This window comes from Scomber japonicus, chromosome 11, assembly GCF_027409825.1.
Source record: "Scomber japonicus isolate fScoJap1 chromosome 11, fScoJap1.pri, whole genome shotgun sequence".
Classification (NCBI taxonomy): domain Eukaryota; kingdom Metazoa; phylum Chordata; class Actinopteri; order Scombriformes; family Scombridae; genus Scomber; species Scomber japonicus.
In genome coordinates, this window is record NC_070588.1 from 682618 (window position 1) to 698208 (window position 15591).

Here is a 15591-nt window from a genome sequence, read left to right on the forward strand (position 1 = left end):
AGTGGGGGGAGAGGAGTGTGCTCATGCATGATAACGTGTTTAATGAATATATATATTTATATTTAATAAGTAAGCTGAGCTAAATGTTCTTCTTCATAGACATTAGAAACATATTTTATCATATTTTATCTCTTAAAGCCTCAGAAAGCATCTCTTTGTTTCCTCCTCCATGAACTGATCAATATGTTCAATCAATATTATAATCGATGATCAGACAGAACTGCATGTCCCAGAGTGCATTGCGGCGGGCTGGAGGAGGGGGGTGGTTGTTGGGGGGGTTGGGGGTCCAGGTGGGAGTGTTCCTGCAGACGGAGAGCAGCTTTGTGTCCTGCAGGAGAACCGGAGCAGATCTGCGGGTGTTTCCTCCGTTCTTACCGGACAGATCGGTGATGGCGGAGCCGGTGGAGTGCGGGGTTTGCGGGGTGAAGGTCATGTGTCGGTTCAGACCCCTGAACGATGCGGAGCGGAGCCGAGGAGACAAATACATCCCCAAATTTAACGGAGAGGACACGGTGGTGGTGGCGGTGAGTATGTGTGTGTGTGTGTGTGTTCTTGTTTATGTGCTTTATCGGGTTCGTGGTGTAAACACCGACTCTGCGGGGACTAACCCTCCTTATGGGGACCAGCTGGGTCCTGGTGGGGTCACACGTCATGAACGAGGTCCTGGTTCAGGTTTTAGGGGTGAGATGTGAGGAAGTGATGGTTTGGGATGGGCTGTCCACAATGAATGGAAATCAATGCAATGTCCCGACAAGGATAGCTGTGCAAGTATGTGTGTGTGTGTGTTCTGTCCTAGGCTACTTTTGGAGACCAATCAGACTCAGGATCAGTTAATTATGGGGAAACATTTCATTCATAATTGTAAATAAGCATATTTTAGTGTCGGTGGTGTTTAGAGAGTCTGCAGGTAATGAATATTAATATTTAATGTCCCCACAAGTCACTATAACCTGGTTTGTGTGTGTTTGTCGGTCCATCTGCAACAATAGAGACGCACCGGAAGTTACCACCATCATCACACCTGTTGTTGTTTTATTGTAAAAAGAGAAAAAACATCAAAAGCAAATCTGATATATGTTATTATCAGTAAGTCTGCTGAGTCATTGATTATTGATCGGTGCCATAAAACGGATGGAAACCGTTTAAAGCCAATAAAAGCAGAGTCACGTCCACTGATCCAGATATTCATATTCATGCTTTCTGCTTATCGGACTGATTATTATATATTTACTGCTTCGCTGCAGGTTTACTTACTACCAGCTGAACTGTGATCATGTTTAAATCCAGGTTAGAAACATTTCTCTTCTCCTGAGCTTATGATTGAGCTCTTTTAAAGCACTTTACATTTTAATCTTTCATTTGCTCTCTATGTCCTTTTAATGATTGGACAGATGGAGGGAAGGAAGGAAGGAAGGGAAGGGAGGAAGGAAGGAAGAAAGGACAGATGGAGGGAAGGAAGGAAGGGAGGGAGGGAGGAAGGAAGGACTGATGGAGGGAAGGGAGGAAGGAAGGAAGGAAGGAAGGAAGAAAGGACAGATGGAGGGAAGGAAGGAAGGGAGGGAGGGAGGAAGGAAGGACTGATGGAGGGAAGGGAGGAAGGAAGGAAGGAAGGACAGATGGAGGGAAGGAAGGAAGGGAGGGAGGGAGGAAGGAAGGACTGATGGAGGGAAGGAAGGGAGGGAGGGAGGGAGGAAGGAAGGAAGGAAGGACAGATGGAGGGAAGGAAGGAAGGAAGGAAGGGAGGGAGGAAGGAAGGAAGGAAGGGAGGGAGGAAGGAAGGAAGGACAGATGGAGGGAAGGAAGGAAGGAAGGAATCCTTCCTTCCCTACATCCTCTCATCCTTCCTTCCTTCCCTACATCCTCTCATCCTTCCTTCCCTACATCCTCTCATCCTTCCTTCCCTACATCCTCTCATTCTTCCTTCCTTCCCTACATCCTCTCATCCTTCCTTCACTACATCCTCTCATCCTTCCTTCCTTCCCTACATCCTCTCATCCTTCCTTCCTTGCCTTGCGTCTATCAGGAATAAATAAGGTTTTAGTTAATAATTAATTGAACTGCTTGTTTGTTCAGGTCAGAAACTTTCAGGTCAGTAAGAGACGAGACGAGCGAGTCAGAGGAAGTTTAAAGTCGGATGGTTTTATTTTAACGAGCTCGTTTTAAGGTCACATGACTCTGTCCCAGTTTCCTGTCGGCCGTCTGTAACGAGACGCTTGTTTATCTGAAAGCAGGAAGACATCATCGACTGTTTGACTGGAGACAACGATCCTTTAAACGTCTCCAGTTCTCATTAAATGGAATATATTAACGTATCGGCTCAACATCGGGGTCGTTTGTTCTTAACAAAGTTAGAAAACGTCGCATTCAGCGGCTACGATTGGCCCGATAATGGTCGCGCTGCTACCCTGTTTCCTGGATGTCTCTTTCCTGTCCTGTTTCCTGTCCTGTTTCCTGTCCTGTTTCCTGTCCTGTTTCCTGTCCTGCTTCCTGTCTCTTCCCTGTCCTGCTTCCTGTCCTGTTTCCTGTCTGTTGACTGTCTGTAGTTGTAGTTTAGTGTCTGTAGTTGTAGTTTAGAGTCTGTAGTTGTAGTTTAGAGTCTGTAGTTGTAGTTTAGAGTCTGTAGTTGTAGTTTAGAGTCTGTAGTTGTAGTTTAGTGTCTGTAGTTGTAGTTTAGTGTCTGTAGTTGTAGTTTAGAGCCTGTAGTTGTAGTTTAGTGTCTGTAGTTGTAGTTTGGAGTCTGTAGTTGTAGTTTAGAGTCTGTAGTTGTAGTTTAGAGTCTGTTGCTGTAGTTTAGTGTCTGTAGTTGTAGTTTAGAGTCTGTAGTTGTAGTTTAGAGTCTGTAGTTGTAGTTTAGTGTCTGTAGTTGTAGTTTAGAGTCTGTAGTTGTAGTTTAGAGCCTGTAGTTGTAGTTTAGTGTCTGTAGTTGTAGTTTAGTGTCTGTAGTTGTAGTTTAGAGTCTGTAGTTGTAGTTTAGAGTCTGTACTTGTAGTTTAGAGTCTGTAGTTGTAGTTTAGTGTCTGTAGTTGTAGTTTAGTATCTGTAGTTGTAGTTTAGAGTCTGTAGTTGTAGTTTAGTGTCTGTAGTTGTAGTTTAGTGTCTGTAGTTGTAGTTTAGAGTCTGTAGTTGTAGTTTAGAGTCTGTAGTTGTAGTTTAGAGCCTGTAGTTGTAGTTTAGTGTCTGTAGTTGTAGTTTAGTATCTGTAGTTGTAGTTTAGAGTCTGTAGTTGTAGTTTAGAGTCTGTAGTTGTAGTTTAGCGTCTGTAGTTTAGAGTCTGTAGTTGTAGTTTAGAGTCTGTAGTTGTAGTTTAGAGTCTGTAGTTGTAGTTTAGTGTCTGTAGTTGTAGTTTAGTGTCTGTAGTTGTAGTTTAGAGTCTGTAGTTGTAGTTTAGAGCCTGTAGTTGTAGTTTAGTGTCTGTAGTTGTAGTTTAGTGTCTGTAGTTGTAGTTTAGAGTCTGTAGTTGTAGTTTAGAGTCTGTAGTTGTAGTTTAGAGCCTGTAGTTGTAGTTTAGTGTCTGTAGTTGTAGTTTAGTGTCTGTAGTTGTAGTTTAGAGTCTGTAGTTGTAGTTTAGAGTCTGTAGTTGTAGTTTAGAGCCTGTAGTTGTAGTTTAGAGCCTGTAGTTGTAGTTTAGTGTCTGTAGTTGTAGTTTAGTGTCTGTAGTTGTAGTTTAGAGTCTGTAGTTGTAGTTTAGTGTCTGTAGTTGTAGTTTAGTGTCTGTAGTTGTAGTTTAGAGTCTGTAGTTGTAGTTTAGAGTCTGTAGTTGTAGTTTAGAGCCTGTAGTTGTAGTTTGGAGTCTGTAGTTGTAGTTTAGTGTCTGTAGTTGTAGTTTAGTGTCTGTAGTTGTAGTTTAGAGTCTGTAGTTGTAGTTTAGTGTTGCTGTGTGTTATTTGAAGCAGCAGGTCTGTCTGGTTTCATTGATGGGGGAAGGGAGGGGGAAGGGGGGGGTGGAGCTGCTGCAGAGTCTCATGGGAAATATTCCGTTTCCATGACGACGGCTGAAGGCCGACAGATGTCACATGATCGGCAGAAGAGCATCAATATGCGGCCTCAGGCCCTGAAGTGGCCGTCTGACGGGCTCCAGCTGGTCCTCCACATACAAAGAGACGCAAAGACCCTCATGTAACATTCATCATGTGACTTTATGTGTGTGTGTGTGTGTGTGTGTGTGTGTGAGTGAGTGTTACTGTGTGTGTGTGTGTCTGTGTGTGTTACTGTGTGTGTGTGTGTGTGTGTTACTGTGTGTGTGTGTGTGTTACTGTGTGTGTGTGTGTGAGTGTGTGTTACTGTGAGTGTGTGTGTGTGAGAGTGTGTGTTACTGTGTGTGTGTGTGTGTGTTACTGTGTATGAGTGTGTGTTACTGTGTGTGTTTGTGTGTATTACTGTGTGTGTGAGTGTGTGTTACTGTGTGTGTGTGTGTGTTACTGTGTGTGAGTGTGAGTGTGTGTTACTGTATGTGTGTGTGTGTGTGTGTGTGTGTGTGTGAGTGTTACTGTGTGTGTGTGTGTTACTGTGTGTGTGTGTGTGTGTGTGTGTGTGTGTGTGTGTGTGTGTGTGTGTGAGTGTTACTGTGTGTGTGTGTGTTACTGTGTGTGTGTGTGTGTGTGTGTGTGACTGTGTGTTACTGTGTGTGCAATCATCTTTCTTCCGTCTCATTGGTTCGTCCTCTCCAGACGTCTCCCGGTGGGATGCAGTTGCCATGCCGACGGGCATTTACTGAAACATACAGACAGATTCAGTCTGAACCTCGATGATCAGGAATGTTTAAAACTTAAAGAATCTAAAGAATCTAGAGCAGAGGAGTCAAACTCATCTTCATTCAAGGGCCACATACAGACTAATATGACCTCATGTGGGCTGGATCATTAAAAAGATGGAAGGGAGGGAGGAAGGAAGGAAGGGATGGAGGAAGGAGTCAAGGCGTGAGGAAGGAAGGAAGGAAGGAAGGAAAAGAAGGAGGAGAAGGAAGAGAAGACAGTAAAAAAAGATGGAAGGAAGGAAAGCTAGGAAGGACAAATGGAAGGAAGGAAGGAAGGAAGGAAGGAAGGAAGGAAGGAAGGACAAATGGAAAGAAGGAAGGAAGGAAGGCAGGAAGGAAAGATAGGAAGGACAAATGGAAGGAAGGAAGGAAGGAAGGAAGGCAGGAAGGCAGGAAGGAAAGATAGGAAGGACAAATGGAAGGAAGGAAGGCAGGAAGGAAAGATAGGAAGGACAAATGGAAGGAAGGAAGGAAGGAAAGAAGGAAGGAAGGCAGGAAGGAAAGATAGGAAGGACAAATGGAAGGAGGGAAGGAAGGGAGGAAAGATAGGAAGGACAAATGGAAGGAGGGAAGGAAGGGAGGAAAGATAGGAAGGACAAATGGAAGGAGGGAAGGAAGGGAGGAAAGATAGGAAGGACAAATGGAAGGAAGGAAGGAATTAAGTAACAAAGAAGGAAAAGAAGACAGGAAGTGGGCCGGGGTCGACCCCTCGGCGGGCCGGTTCTGGCCCACGGGCCTCATGTTTGACCCCCCAGATCTAAAGACTCTAATCTCAGTTAATCAATTAATCAGCTGATCACTGGTTTCACTGGTCAGTCGTCATGGCGACCGGACGGGAACAGCTGATCACAGGTTACCCGTTGCTGTGGCCTGAAAGCATTAAATGTGTTAGAGTCACATGATGCAGGCGTGCGCTCTGATTGGCTGTCAGTCAGAATATATTTCGTGTTTCTTCTTCACGTTAATATTCAGACGTCTGCGAGGCGCCGATAAACCCTTCAAACAGTCCTCAGATCAGTTTAATGTCAGCAGATAAAAACCTTCACTCAGAACCAACTTCACATGTTTCCACCAGTCTCAATTATTTCATCCGCTGAGTCTCCATCAGATCTGTTTGCTTCTGTTTGGGTCTTTTTTTTTTTAATTATATTTTTTGGGGCTTTTTGTCTTTAATGTGCAGGTGAGTGAAGAGAGACAGAAAACTGGAGGCAGAGACCCTTTTTTAATTGTTTGTCTTGTTAGTTAGTTTATTTTATCTTTTGTAAATCGTCCCTGGGTTTGTGAAAGGCGATGTATAAATCACACCTATTATCATTATTTTGTTATTATTTTATTTTGACAGTGTTGTTTCCTGTGTTGCAGGGGAAGCCGTATGTGTTCGACAGAGTCCTTCCTCCAATCACAGAGCAGCTCCAGGTGTACGACACCTGCGCCAAGCAGATCGTCAAAGGTGAGATTAACCCTTTAAACATCCGTGACGTCACCCATTGGTTTGTGGACTGCTGCTCGGAAGCCAATAGTTTCGGATCTGGGCAGCGCCATCTTGAAAATTTCAGGTGCATGCTGGGAAAAATAAAAACATGGCACGGCCATGGGCGGAGCGGGAGGTTGCTATGGTTACGAGGGCTGGATCTGGAGGACATTGGTCAATCAACCTGTCAATCAGGACGTAGCCACGCCCTAATGCATACCCTGCTTTATCGTCACATATAAAATCAGGGAGGCCAAAATGTCCCAAATGAACATCATACTGCATTGAAGAAGGCTTTAAACTAGCGATTGAGACCATAAACACATTTTGAAAACGTTTACTGAGGTTAGAAATCAAGTGAGAAGTTGGTGAATTCTCCATTGACTTGTATAGAGACGGTCGCCCCCTGGTGGCCTTTTGATAGAATGCAGCTCTAAGTTACTTCCTGGTTGGCCTCATTCCCGCCTGGTAGTGACTCGTTAGTGACTCAGAGTGTCGGTGCTGTGACTCCTGGTGGAGCAACCAGGTATTTAACCTCTGTGCAGGTCAGACTATGAACTGATGAAGCAGTAAGAGGAGAGTTTCCCAGAGACTAAGACCGATGAGAACATTCACAGACATATATATAGTGTGTGTATTGAGTGTGTGTTGTGTGTGTTTAGTGTGTATTTAGTGTATATTGAGTGTGTGTTGTGTGTGTTTAGTGTGTATTGAGTGTGTGTTGTGTGTGTTTCAGACGTGTTGGGAGGATATAACGGGACGATCTTTGCGTACGGTCAGACGTCATCAGGGAAGACTCACACTATGGAGGTCAGTGTGGCGCGCTGGGTGGTCGTCATGGTTACGGGGACGGGTTTATTCTCACAGATGAAGTGAAATGTTTTTTGTGTTCAGGGGAAACTTCACGACCCTCAGCTGATGGGAATCATCCCTCGCATCGCCACGGACATCTTCGACCACATCTACTCCATGGACGAGAACCTGGAGTTCCACATCAAGGTGATGACATCATCGTCATACTGGCGATGATGTCATCTTCATACCGGTGATGATGTCATCTTCATACCGGCGATGATGTCATCGTCATACCGGTGATGATGTCATCTTCATACCGGCGATGATGTCATCGTCATACCGGTGATGATGTCATCATCATACCGGTGATGATGTCATCGTCATACCGGCGATGATGTCATCTTCATACCGGCGATGATGTCATCTTCATACCGGCGATGATGTCATCGTCATACCGGTGATGATGTCATCATCATACCGGTGATGATGTCATCGTCGTACCGGTGATGATGTCATCTTCATACCGGCGATGATGTCATCTTCATACCGGTGATGATGTCATCTTCATACCGGTGACATCATCAGTCACCACGCATCTGTTTTTATTGTTTTTACCTTTAGTTTTAATATTAGTTTATATTACTAATATGTTTAATAATGTGTAACCTGCAGTAATCTGTATTAATATTAAAGGTAATAGAATAAATTCTAATTTAATAATATTATTATGAATATCATGATAATATAGATTATATTAATTAATTATAAGTTAATTTACTGTTGGAACAGTTTATCAGTTTCATTATTTGGTTTAAATCACATTAATCATCTTAATGTAGCTTTGTGTATGTTAGCAGTAAATCTGATCTGTGGTCAGCCGTCCTGCAGAGAGCCAGCGAGGCGTTCACTGACCCACCTGCTCTCCATATGTTCACTGCTTCTCTCTCACAGCTCAGCTTTAAACATTTAATATGTAAAACACGTCAAAAGCTTTAAAATCAGCTTTAAATGATTTTAACTATAACATGACAAACATTTAACTAACCTTTTTATTATTATACTATATATAATATTATATATATATATAATATATATATTATTATCCTTTAAACCAGGAGGAGGAATGTGAGTTAAAGTCTGAATCAGTGCTGACTCAGCTTTCTCTCTGCAGGTATCTTATTTTGAAATCTATCTGGATAAAATCAGAGACCTGCTGGATGGTGAGTAACATATATAATGTATAAAGTATATAACATAATATTTAACATATTAGTGAGTATTTTATATAATTTAATGTTAGAATAAAACTTCCTCACTGTGATTCATGTTTCAGTGTCAAAGACGAACCTCGCTGTCCACGAGGACAAGAACCGGGTTCCCTTTGTCAAGGTATTCATATTTACCTGCTCTGTCTCTACTGCAGTAATACTACAGTTATTGTAGTATTACTGCATATAATACTACAGTACTAGCACAGTTACTGCATATAATACTACAGTACTAGCACAGTTACTGCAGTACTAATACAGTGTTTCCTGTCAGGGTTGTACGGAGCGTTTCGTGTCCAGTCCTGATGAAGTCATGGACGTTATCGACGAGGGAAAAGCGAACCGACACGTCGCCGTGACGAGTGAGTTTACTACTAATAGTACTATAATACTACTGATAATACTGATAATACTTGCATACTACTAATAATGTAACCACAAAGATATCCCAACTACAATACAATACACCCACACAAACACACACCACACACACACTCACACAAACACACACCATGATGATTCTTTATCCTGCAGAGATGTGACTGTAATGAGCAGTGCAGCCAGCAGCTCTCTGAGGAGGACTAACGTGTACTAGCGTGCACTAACGTGCACTAAGATGTACTAACATGTACTAACATGCACTAACGTGCACTACCGTGTCCTTGTGTGCGTCCTGCAGACATGAACGAGCACAGCTCTCGCAGTCACAGCATCTTCCTGATCAACATCAAGCAGGAGAACGTTGAGACGGAGACCAAACTGTCGGGGAAGCTTTACCTGGTGGACCTGGCAGGAAGCGAGAAGGTTCCACTGTTCCCTCCTCTCACTGTTCCCTCCTCTCACTGTTCCCTCCTCTCACTGTTCCCTCCTCTCACTGTTCCCTCCTCTCACTGTTCCCTCCTCTCACTGTTCCCTCCTCTCACTGTTCCCTCCTCTCACTGTTCCCTCCTCTCACTGTTCCCTCCTCTCACTGTTCCCTCACTCTCACTGTTCCCTCCTCTCACTGTTCCCTCCTCTCACTGTTCCCTCCTCTCACTGTTCCCTCCTCTCACTGTTCCCTCCTCTCACTGTTCCCTCACTCACTGTTCCCTCACTCTCACTGTTCCCTCCTCTCACTGTTCCCTCACTCTCACTGTTCCCTCACTCTCACTGTTCCCTCACTCTCACTGTTCCCTCCTCTCACTGTTCCCTCCTCTCACTGTTCCCTCCTCTCACTGTTCCCTCACTCACTGTTCCCTCACTCTCACTGTTCCCTCCTCTCACTGTTCCCTCACTCTCACTGTTCCCTCCTCTCACTGTTCCCTCCTCTCACTGTTCCCTCACTCTCACTGTTCCCTCACTCTCACTGTTCCCTCACTCTCACTGTTCCCTCACTCTCACTGTTCCCTCCTCTCACTGTTCCCTCACTCTCACTGTTCCCTCACTCTCACTGTTCCCTCACTCTCACTGTTCCCTCCTCTCACTGTTCCCTCACTCTCACTGTTCCCTCCTCTCACTGTTCCCTCCTCTCACTGTTCCCTCCCTCTCACTGTTCCCTCCTCTCACTGTTCCCTCACTCTCACTGTTCCCTCCTCTCACTGTTCCCTCACTCTCACTGTTCCCTCACTCTCACTGTTCCCTCACTCTCACTGTTCCCTCCTCTCTCCTGCTTTATTAATACCATGGTCACCTGTACTGGTCTCCTGCTGGTCTCCTGCTGGTCACCTGTACTGGTTACTGATGATGATGTCATTGTCCAGGTGAGTAAGACAGGGGCTGAAGGCGCCGTGTTGGACGAAGCGAAGAACATCAACAAGTCTCTGTCTGCTCTGGGAAACGTGATCTCAGCCCTGAGCGAAGGAACGGTGAGTCAGCACTTCCTGTCGTCAGTCTGCAGGTCAGCTCACAGTCTGCTGGGGTGTGTAGTTGTGTGTTGATGATTGTGTGTTGTTGTGTGTTGTGTGCTGTTGTGTGTTGTGTGTTGTTGTGTGTTTGTAGAAAACTCACGTCCCGTACAGAGACAGTAAGATGACCCGGATCCTTCAGGACTCTCTGGGAGGAAACTGTCGAACCACCATCATCATCTGCTGCTCGCCGTCCGTTTACAACGAAGCTGAAACCAAATCCACCCTGATGTTCGGACAGAGGTACAGGAAGTCACCTGATGCACTTCAAAATAAAAGAATTCAGTTGTTTTCAGAGGTAGTACAGGAAGTCACCTGATGCACTTCAAAATAAAATACCTCAGAGGTACTGTGTTATAGTGTTCTAACATTAAATGGATTCACAGAGTTGATCTTTAACTGATGAAGATGGTGAAATAAAAAGAAGCTGACTGACTTCCTGTTTCAGGGCGAAGACCATTAAGAACACGGTGTCGGTGAACCTGGAGCTGACGGCGGAGGAGTGGAAGAAGAAGTACGAGAAGGAGAAAGAGAAGACGAGGACTCAGAGCATCATCATCCAGAAGCTGGAGAACGAGCTGAAACGCTGGAGGAAAGGTGACAAAAAATATAATCTGTCAAACGATTAATTATTTTAATCGAGATTAATCTCAGAGTTTCCATAGGTAATCACGATTAATGGCGTTTTGAATTGCATGTTTAAAATCCTGCTATTTTCCATTTGAAGGCAGTTTTAAGCCCATAATGTAAAGCATTTCTTACCAGAGTGTCTTAAGTGGGAATCAATCACGGCTCTGCTGCGACTCCCACACTCCAAAATGGTCCTTTGGTGGAGCTGAGGCTGGCTTGGCTGCACCTGGGTGTTTAGCGTGGAGGTGCTAACTCAAACTCCACGTACTCCGGTGGTAGTTAAACTCCGTTTGACACAGGTTGCATTTTACTTTTGACTTGTCAACTGAAGCGTCTGGAAGTGTTTTAAAGTTAAACAAGCCGTTCAAAAGTCCAGTAGCTCTCTTACTTTCCATCAGCGCGGTAGGTTTACTGCAGGAGGCCACTTCAAAGCATAGCGCTACAGCTAGAGGAGCCGTCTACGGGGGGACAAAAGGGACAAAAAGGCTTGCAACATTAAAATGAGATTAAAAAATATATAACACGTTATGGATTGCATTAATCTAATCACGATTAACACGTTAACGCTGACAGCCCTGTGAAAACCATTGTGACTCAGAGTATCAGCTGAGTGTCATGTGACCAGCTGTCTGTCATGTGATTGGCTGAGTGTCATGTGATTGGCTGTCTGTCATGTGATTGGCTGAGTGTCATGTGATTGGCTGTCTGTCATGTGATTGGCTGCAGGTGAGAGCGTACCTGTGGAGGAGCAGCTGAGCAGCAGAGCCAAGAAGAGCAGCAGTGATGCGACCGCAGTGATTGACAGCTTGGCCCCGCCCCCCGCCCCTCTGTCAGAGGAGGAGAAGACTCAGTACGAGACCCTCATCACAGACCTCTACCACCAGCTGGACGACAAGGTGAGTCCCACCTGAACCTGGACCTGAACCTGAGCTCCAGCAGGTAAAGGTTCCAGTCTCACCTGAACCAGAACCAGAACCAGAACCTGAACCTGAACCTGAACCTGACCCTGAACCTGAACCAGAACCAGAACCAGAACCTGAGCTCCAGCTGAGACCAGGTAGAGGTTAAAGGTTAAAGGTTACAGGTTAGAGCCGGATGTTTAACAGCTTGTGTGTTTCTCCTCCTCTTCCTCTCCCTCCTCCTCCTCCTCCTCCTCTTCCTCTCCCTCCTCCTCCTCCTCCTCTTCCCCCCCTCCCGCTCCTCCTCCTCTTCCTCTTCCTCTTCCTCTCCCTCCTCCTCCTCCTCCTCCCCCTCCTCTTCCTCCTCTTCCTCTTCCTCCTCCTCCCCCTCCTCTTCCTCTTCCTCTTCATCTTCCTCTCCCTCCTCCTCCTCCTCCTTTTCCTCCCCCCGTCCTCCCCCTCCTCTTCCTCTTCCTCTCCCTCCTCCTCCTCCTCTTCCTCTTCCTCCTCCTCCCCCTCCTCCCCGTCCTCTTCCTCTTCCTCTCCCTCCTCCTCTTCCTCTTCCTCTTCCTCCTCCTCCCCCTCCTCCCCCTCCTCTCCCTCTCCCTCCTCCTCCTCCTCCTCCTCTTCCTCTTCCTTTACTCTCCCTCCTCCTCCTCTCCCTCCTCTTCCTCTTCCTCTTCCTTTCCCTCCTCCTCCTCTTCCTCTTCCTCTTCCTCCTCCTCCTCCTCTCCCTCCTCCTCCTCCTCTTCCTCTTCCTCTCCATCCTCCTCCTCCTCTTCCTCTTCCTCCTCCTCCCCCTCCTCTTCCTCTTCCTCTCCCTCCTCCTCCTCCTCTTCCTCCTCCTCTCCCTCCTCTTCCTCCTCTCCCTCCTCCTCCTCTTCCTCTCCCTCCTCCTCCTCCTCTCCCTTCTATCCTCCTCCTCTTCCTCTTCCTCTCCCTCTCCCTCCTCCTCCTCCTCCTCCTCCTCCTTCTCCTCCTCTTCCTCTCCCTCCTCCTCCTCTTCCTCCTCTTCTTCTTCCTCTCCCTAATCCTTCTCCTCCCCCTCCTCTTCCTCTCCCTCCTCCTCCTCCTCTTCCTCTCCCTCCTCCTCCTCTTCCTCCTCTTCTTCTTCCTCTCCCTAATCCTTCTCCTCCCCCTCCTCTTCCTCTCCCTCCTCCTCCTTCTCTTCCTCTCCCTCTCCCTCTCCCTCCTCCTCCTCCTCTTCCTCTTCCTCTTCCTTCAGGATGAGGAGATCAACCATCAGAGTCAGACGGCTGAGACTCTTCAGCAGCAGCTCATCGATCAGGATGAAGTGAGTTTCACTTTCAGACTCTACGAACCTCCAGCTCCTAATTTATCAATCAGTCTGACCTCCCTCCACCTGTCCGTCCACCTGTCTGTCCTCCACCTGTCTGTCCCCCTCCTGTCCCCCTCCTGTCTGTCCCCCTCCTGTCCACCTGTCTGTCCTCCTGTCTGTCCTCCTGTCTGTCCTCCTGTCTGTCCACCTGTCTGTCCTCCTGTCTGTCCTCCACCTGTCTCTCCTCCTGTCTGTCCCCCTCCTGTCCCCCTCCTGTCCACCTGTCTGTCCACCTGTCTGTCCACCTGTCTGTCTGTCCTCCACCTGTCTGTCTGTCCTCCTGTCTGTCCTCCTGTCTCTCTGTCCTCCTGTCTGTCTGTCCTGTCCTCCTGTCTGTCCACCTGTCTGTCTATCCTCCTGTCCTCCACCTGTCTGTCCACCTGTCTGTCCTCCTGTCTGTCCTCCTGTCTGTCTGTCTGTCCTCCTGTCTGTCTGTCCTGTCCTCCTGTCTCTCCTTCCTCCTGTCTGTCTCTCCTTCCTCCTGTCTGTCCTCCTCCAGCTGATGGCAGCGAGTCGTCAGGACTACCAGCGTGTGCAGGAGGAGGTGTCTCGGCTGCAGAGAGACAATGACCTGGCTAAGGAGGAGGTGAAGGAGGTGCTGCAGGCTCTGGAGGAGCTCGCCGTCAACTACGACCACAAGAGTCAAGAAGTAGAGACGAAGAACCGCTGCAACGAGATGCTGAACGAGGAGCTGGCTCACAAGACCGTGAGTCCAACACCACAGCTTTTACTTCACTGGGTTACTTTTGTGCATCAAATTATCATCAGTTCTTCTTCTTCTTCTTCTTCTTCTTATTATTATTATTATTTTATTTTATTATTTTTTTATTATTTTTATTATTATTATTTTAATTATTATATTATTATTATAATTATTCACTTAAAGCTGATGAATGTATAAAGTTTGTATTTCTGTGATTTGATGATGTGACCACCAGATGGAGCCAAAGAACAAGAAACATCTGCAGAATGCTTTAGTTTCATTTCTCTGAGCTGAGCATCTTCTTCCTCCTCTTCTCCCTCCTCTCCCTCCTCTTCCTCCTCCTCTCCCTCCCTCCCCCTCCTCCTCTTCTCCCTCCTCTCCCTCCTCTTCCTCCTCCTCTCCCTCCCTCCTCCTCTTCCTCCTCCTTCTCTTCCTCCTCATCCTCTTCTTCCTCCTCCCCTCCTCCTTCTCCACCTCCTCCTCTCCCTCCCTCCCCCTCCTCCTCCTCTTCTTCCTCTTCCTCCTCCTCCTCTTCCCCCTCCTCCTCTTCCCCCTCCTCTTCTTCCTCCTCTTCTCCCTCCCTCCTCCTCCTCCTCTCCCTCCCTCCTCCTCTTCCTCCTCCTTCTCTTCCTCCTCATCCTCTTCTTCCTCCTCCCCTCCTCCTCCTCCTCTCCCTCCCTCCCCCTCCTTCTCCTCTTCCTCCTCCTCCTCTTCCCCCTCCTCTTCTCCCTCCTCCACCTGCTCCTCCTCCTCTCCCTCCCTCCCCCTCCTTCTCCTCTTCCTCCACCTGCTCTTCTCCCTCCTCCTCCTCCCCGCCCCCCCCCGCTCCTCCTCCTCCAGGTGAGTCTGGAGGCAGTGCAGAAGGAGTTGTCCCACCTGCAGGAGGTGAGCTCTCATCATAAGAGGAGATCAGCAGAGATCTTAGTTCTGCTGCTCAGAGACCTCGGAGACATCGGCAGCGTCCTCGGCACCACCGAGCTCCGAGCTGTAAGACTCTTCTTCTTCTTCTACTGTCACATTTACAGTTTAACTCTTCTTCTACTGTCACATTTACAGTTTAACTCTTCTTCTACTGTCACATTTACAGTTTAACTCTTCTTCTACTGTCACATTTACAGTTTAACTCTTCTTCTACTGTCACATTTACAGTTTAACTCTTCTTCTTCTTCTACTGTCACATTTACTCATTTTAATTCTTCTTCTACTGTGTGTGTGTGTGTGTGTGTGTGTGTGCGTGTGTGTGTGTGTGTGTATCTGTGTGTGTGTGTGTGTGTGTGTGTGTGTGTGTGTGTTCAGATGACGGAGGCCAGCGGTGTGATGGAGGATGAGTTCACCACGGCTCGGCTCTTCATCACTAAGATGAAGTCGGAGGTGAAATCTTTGGTGAGCCGCAGCAAACAGCTGGAGGTCAGTCTGACGGAGAACAGCTGCAGGATGGAGGCCAACGAGAAGGAGCTCACTTCCTGTCAGCTGGCCATCTCCCAGGTAACCTTAAAGGGACAGTACAACACTCTCTATCTCCCAGGTAACCTTAAAGGGACAGTACAACACTCTCTATCTCTCAGGTAACCCTAACCTTCCTGTCGTCCTCCCGGGTCAAATTGACCCCTTCTGTTTTGACTCTTCCTTCCTTCTTTCCTTCTTTCCTTCCTTCCTTCTCTCTTTCTTTCCTTGCTCTCTTTTTCCTTCCTTCCTTCCTTCCTTCTTTCCTTCCCTCCTCCCTTCCTTCCTCCCTCCCTCCTTATTTCCTTCCTTCTTTCCTTTCCTCCGCCCTACTTTCCTCCCTTCCTTCTTTCCTCTGTCCTTCTTTCCTTCCTTCTTACCTTCTTTCCTCCCTCCCTCCTACCTTC

General features: G+C 46.9%; 3 protein-coding genes across 3 annotated transcripts in view; 2 read left to right on the top strand and 1 right to left on the bottom strand.

The window, feature by feature from the left end:
* LOC128368283 (titin-like) overlaps positions 1 to 15591 on the top strand; it is a 162565-nt gene that overhangs the window by 107919 nt on the left and 39055 nt on the right. The window lies entirely within an intron of this gene.
* LOC128367622 (interferon-induced protein 44-like) overlaps positions 1 to 15591 on the bottom strand; it is a 216038-nt gene that overhangs the window by 37452 nt on the left and 162995 nt on the right. The gene's annotated exons all lie outside the window — the stretch shown is intronic.
* LOC128367616 (kinesin heavy chain-like) overlaps positions 390 to 15591 on the top strand; it is a 21835-nt gene continuing 6633 nt past the window's right edge. The window contains exons 1-16 of the mRNA XM_053328230.1: positions 390 to 524; positions 6116 to 6203; positions 6961 to 7034; positions 7119 to 7223; positions 8191 to 8239; positions 8353 to 8408; positions 8562 to 8649; positions 8967 to 9091; positions 10027 to 10131; positions 10265 to 10413; positions 10619 to 10767; positions 11527 to 11696; positions 12925 to 12993; positions 13538 to 13744; positions 14582 to 14728; positions 15038 to 15226. Coding sequence (XP_053184205.1) covers positions 390 to 524; positions 6116 to 6203; positions 6961 to 7034; positions 7119 to 7223; positions 8191 to 8239; positions 8353 to 8408; positions 8562 to 8649; positions 8967 to 9091; positions 10027 to 10131; positions 10265 to 10413; positions 10619 to 10767; positions 11527 to 11696; positions 12925 to 12993; positions 13538 to 13744; positions 14582 to 14728; positions 15038 to 15226 — 1905 coding nt within the window. The remainder of the gene's footprint in view (positions 525 to 6115; positions 6204 to 6960; positions 7035 to 7118; positions 7224 to 8190; positions 8240 to 8352; positions 8409 to 8561; positions 8650 to 8966; positions 9092 to 10026; positions 10132 to 10264; positions 10414 to 10618; positions 10768 to 11526; positions 11697 to 12924; positions 12994 to 13537; positions 13745 to 14581; positions 14729 to 15037; positions 15227 to 15591) is intronic.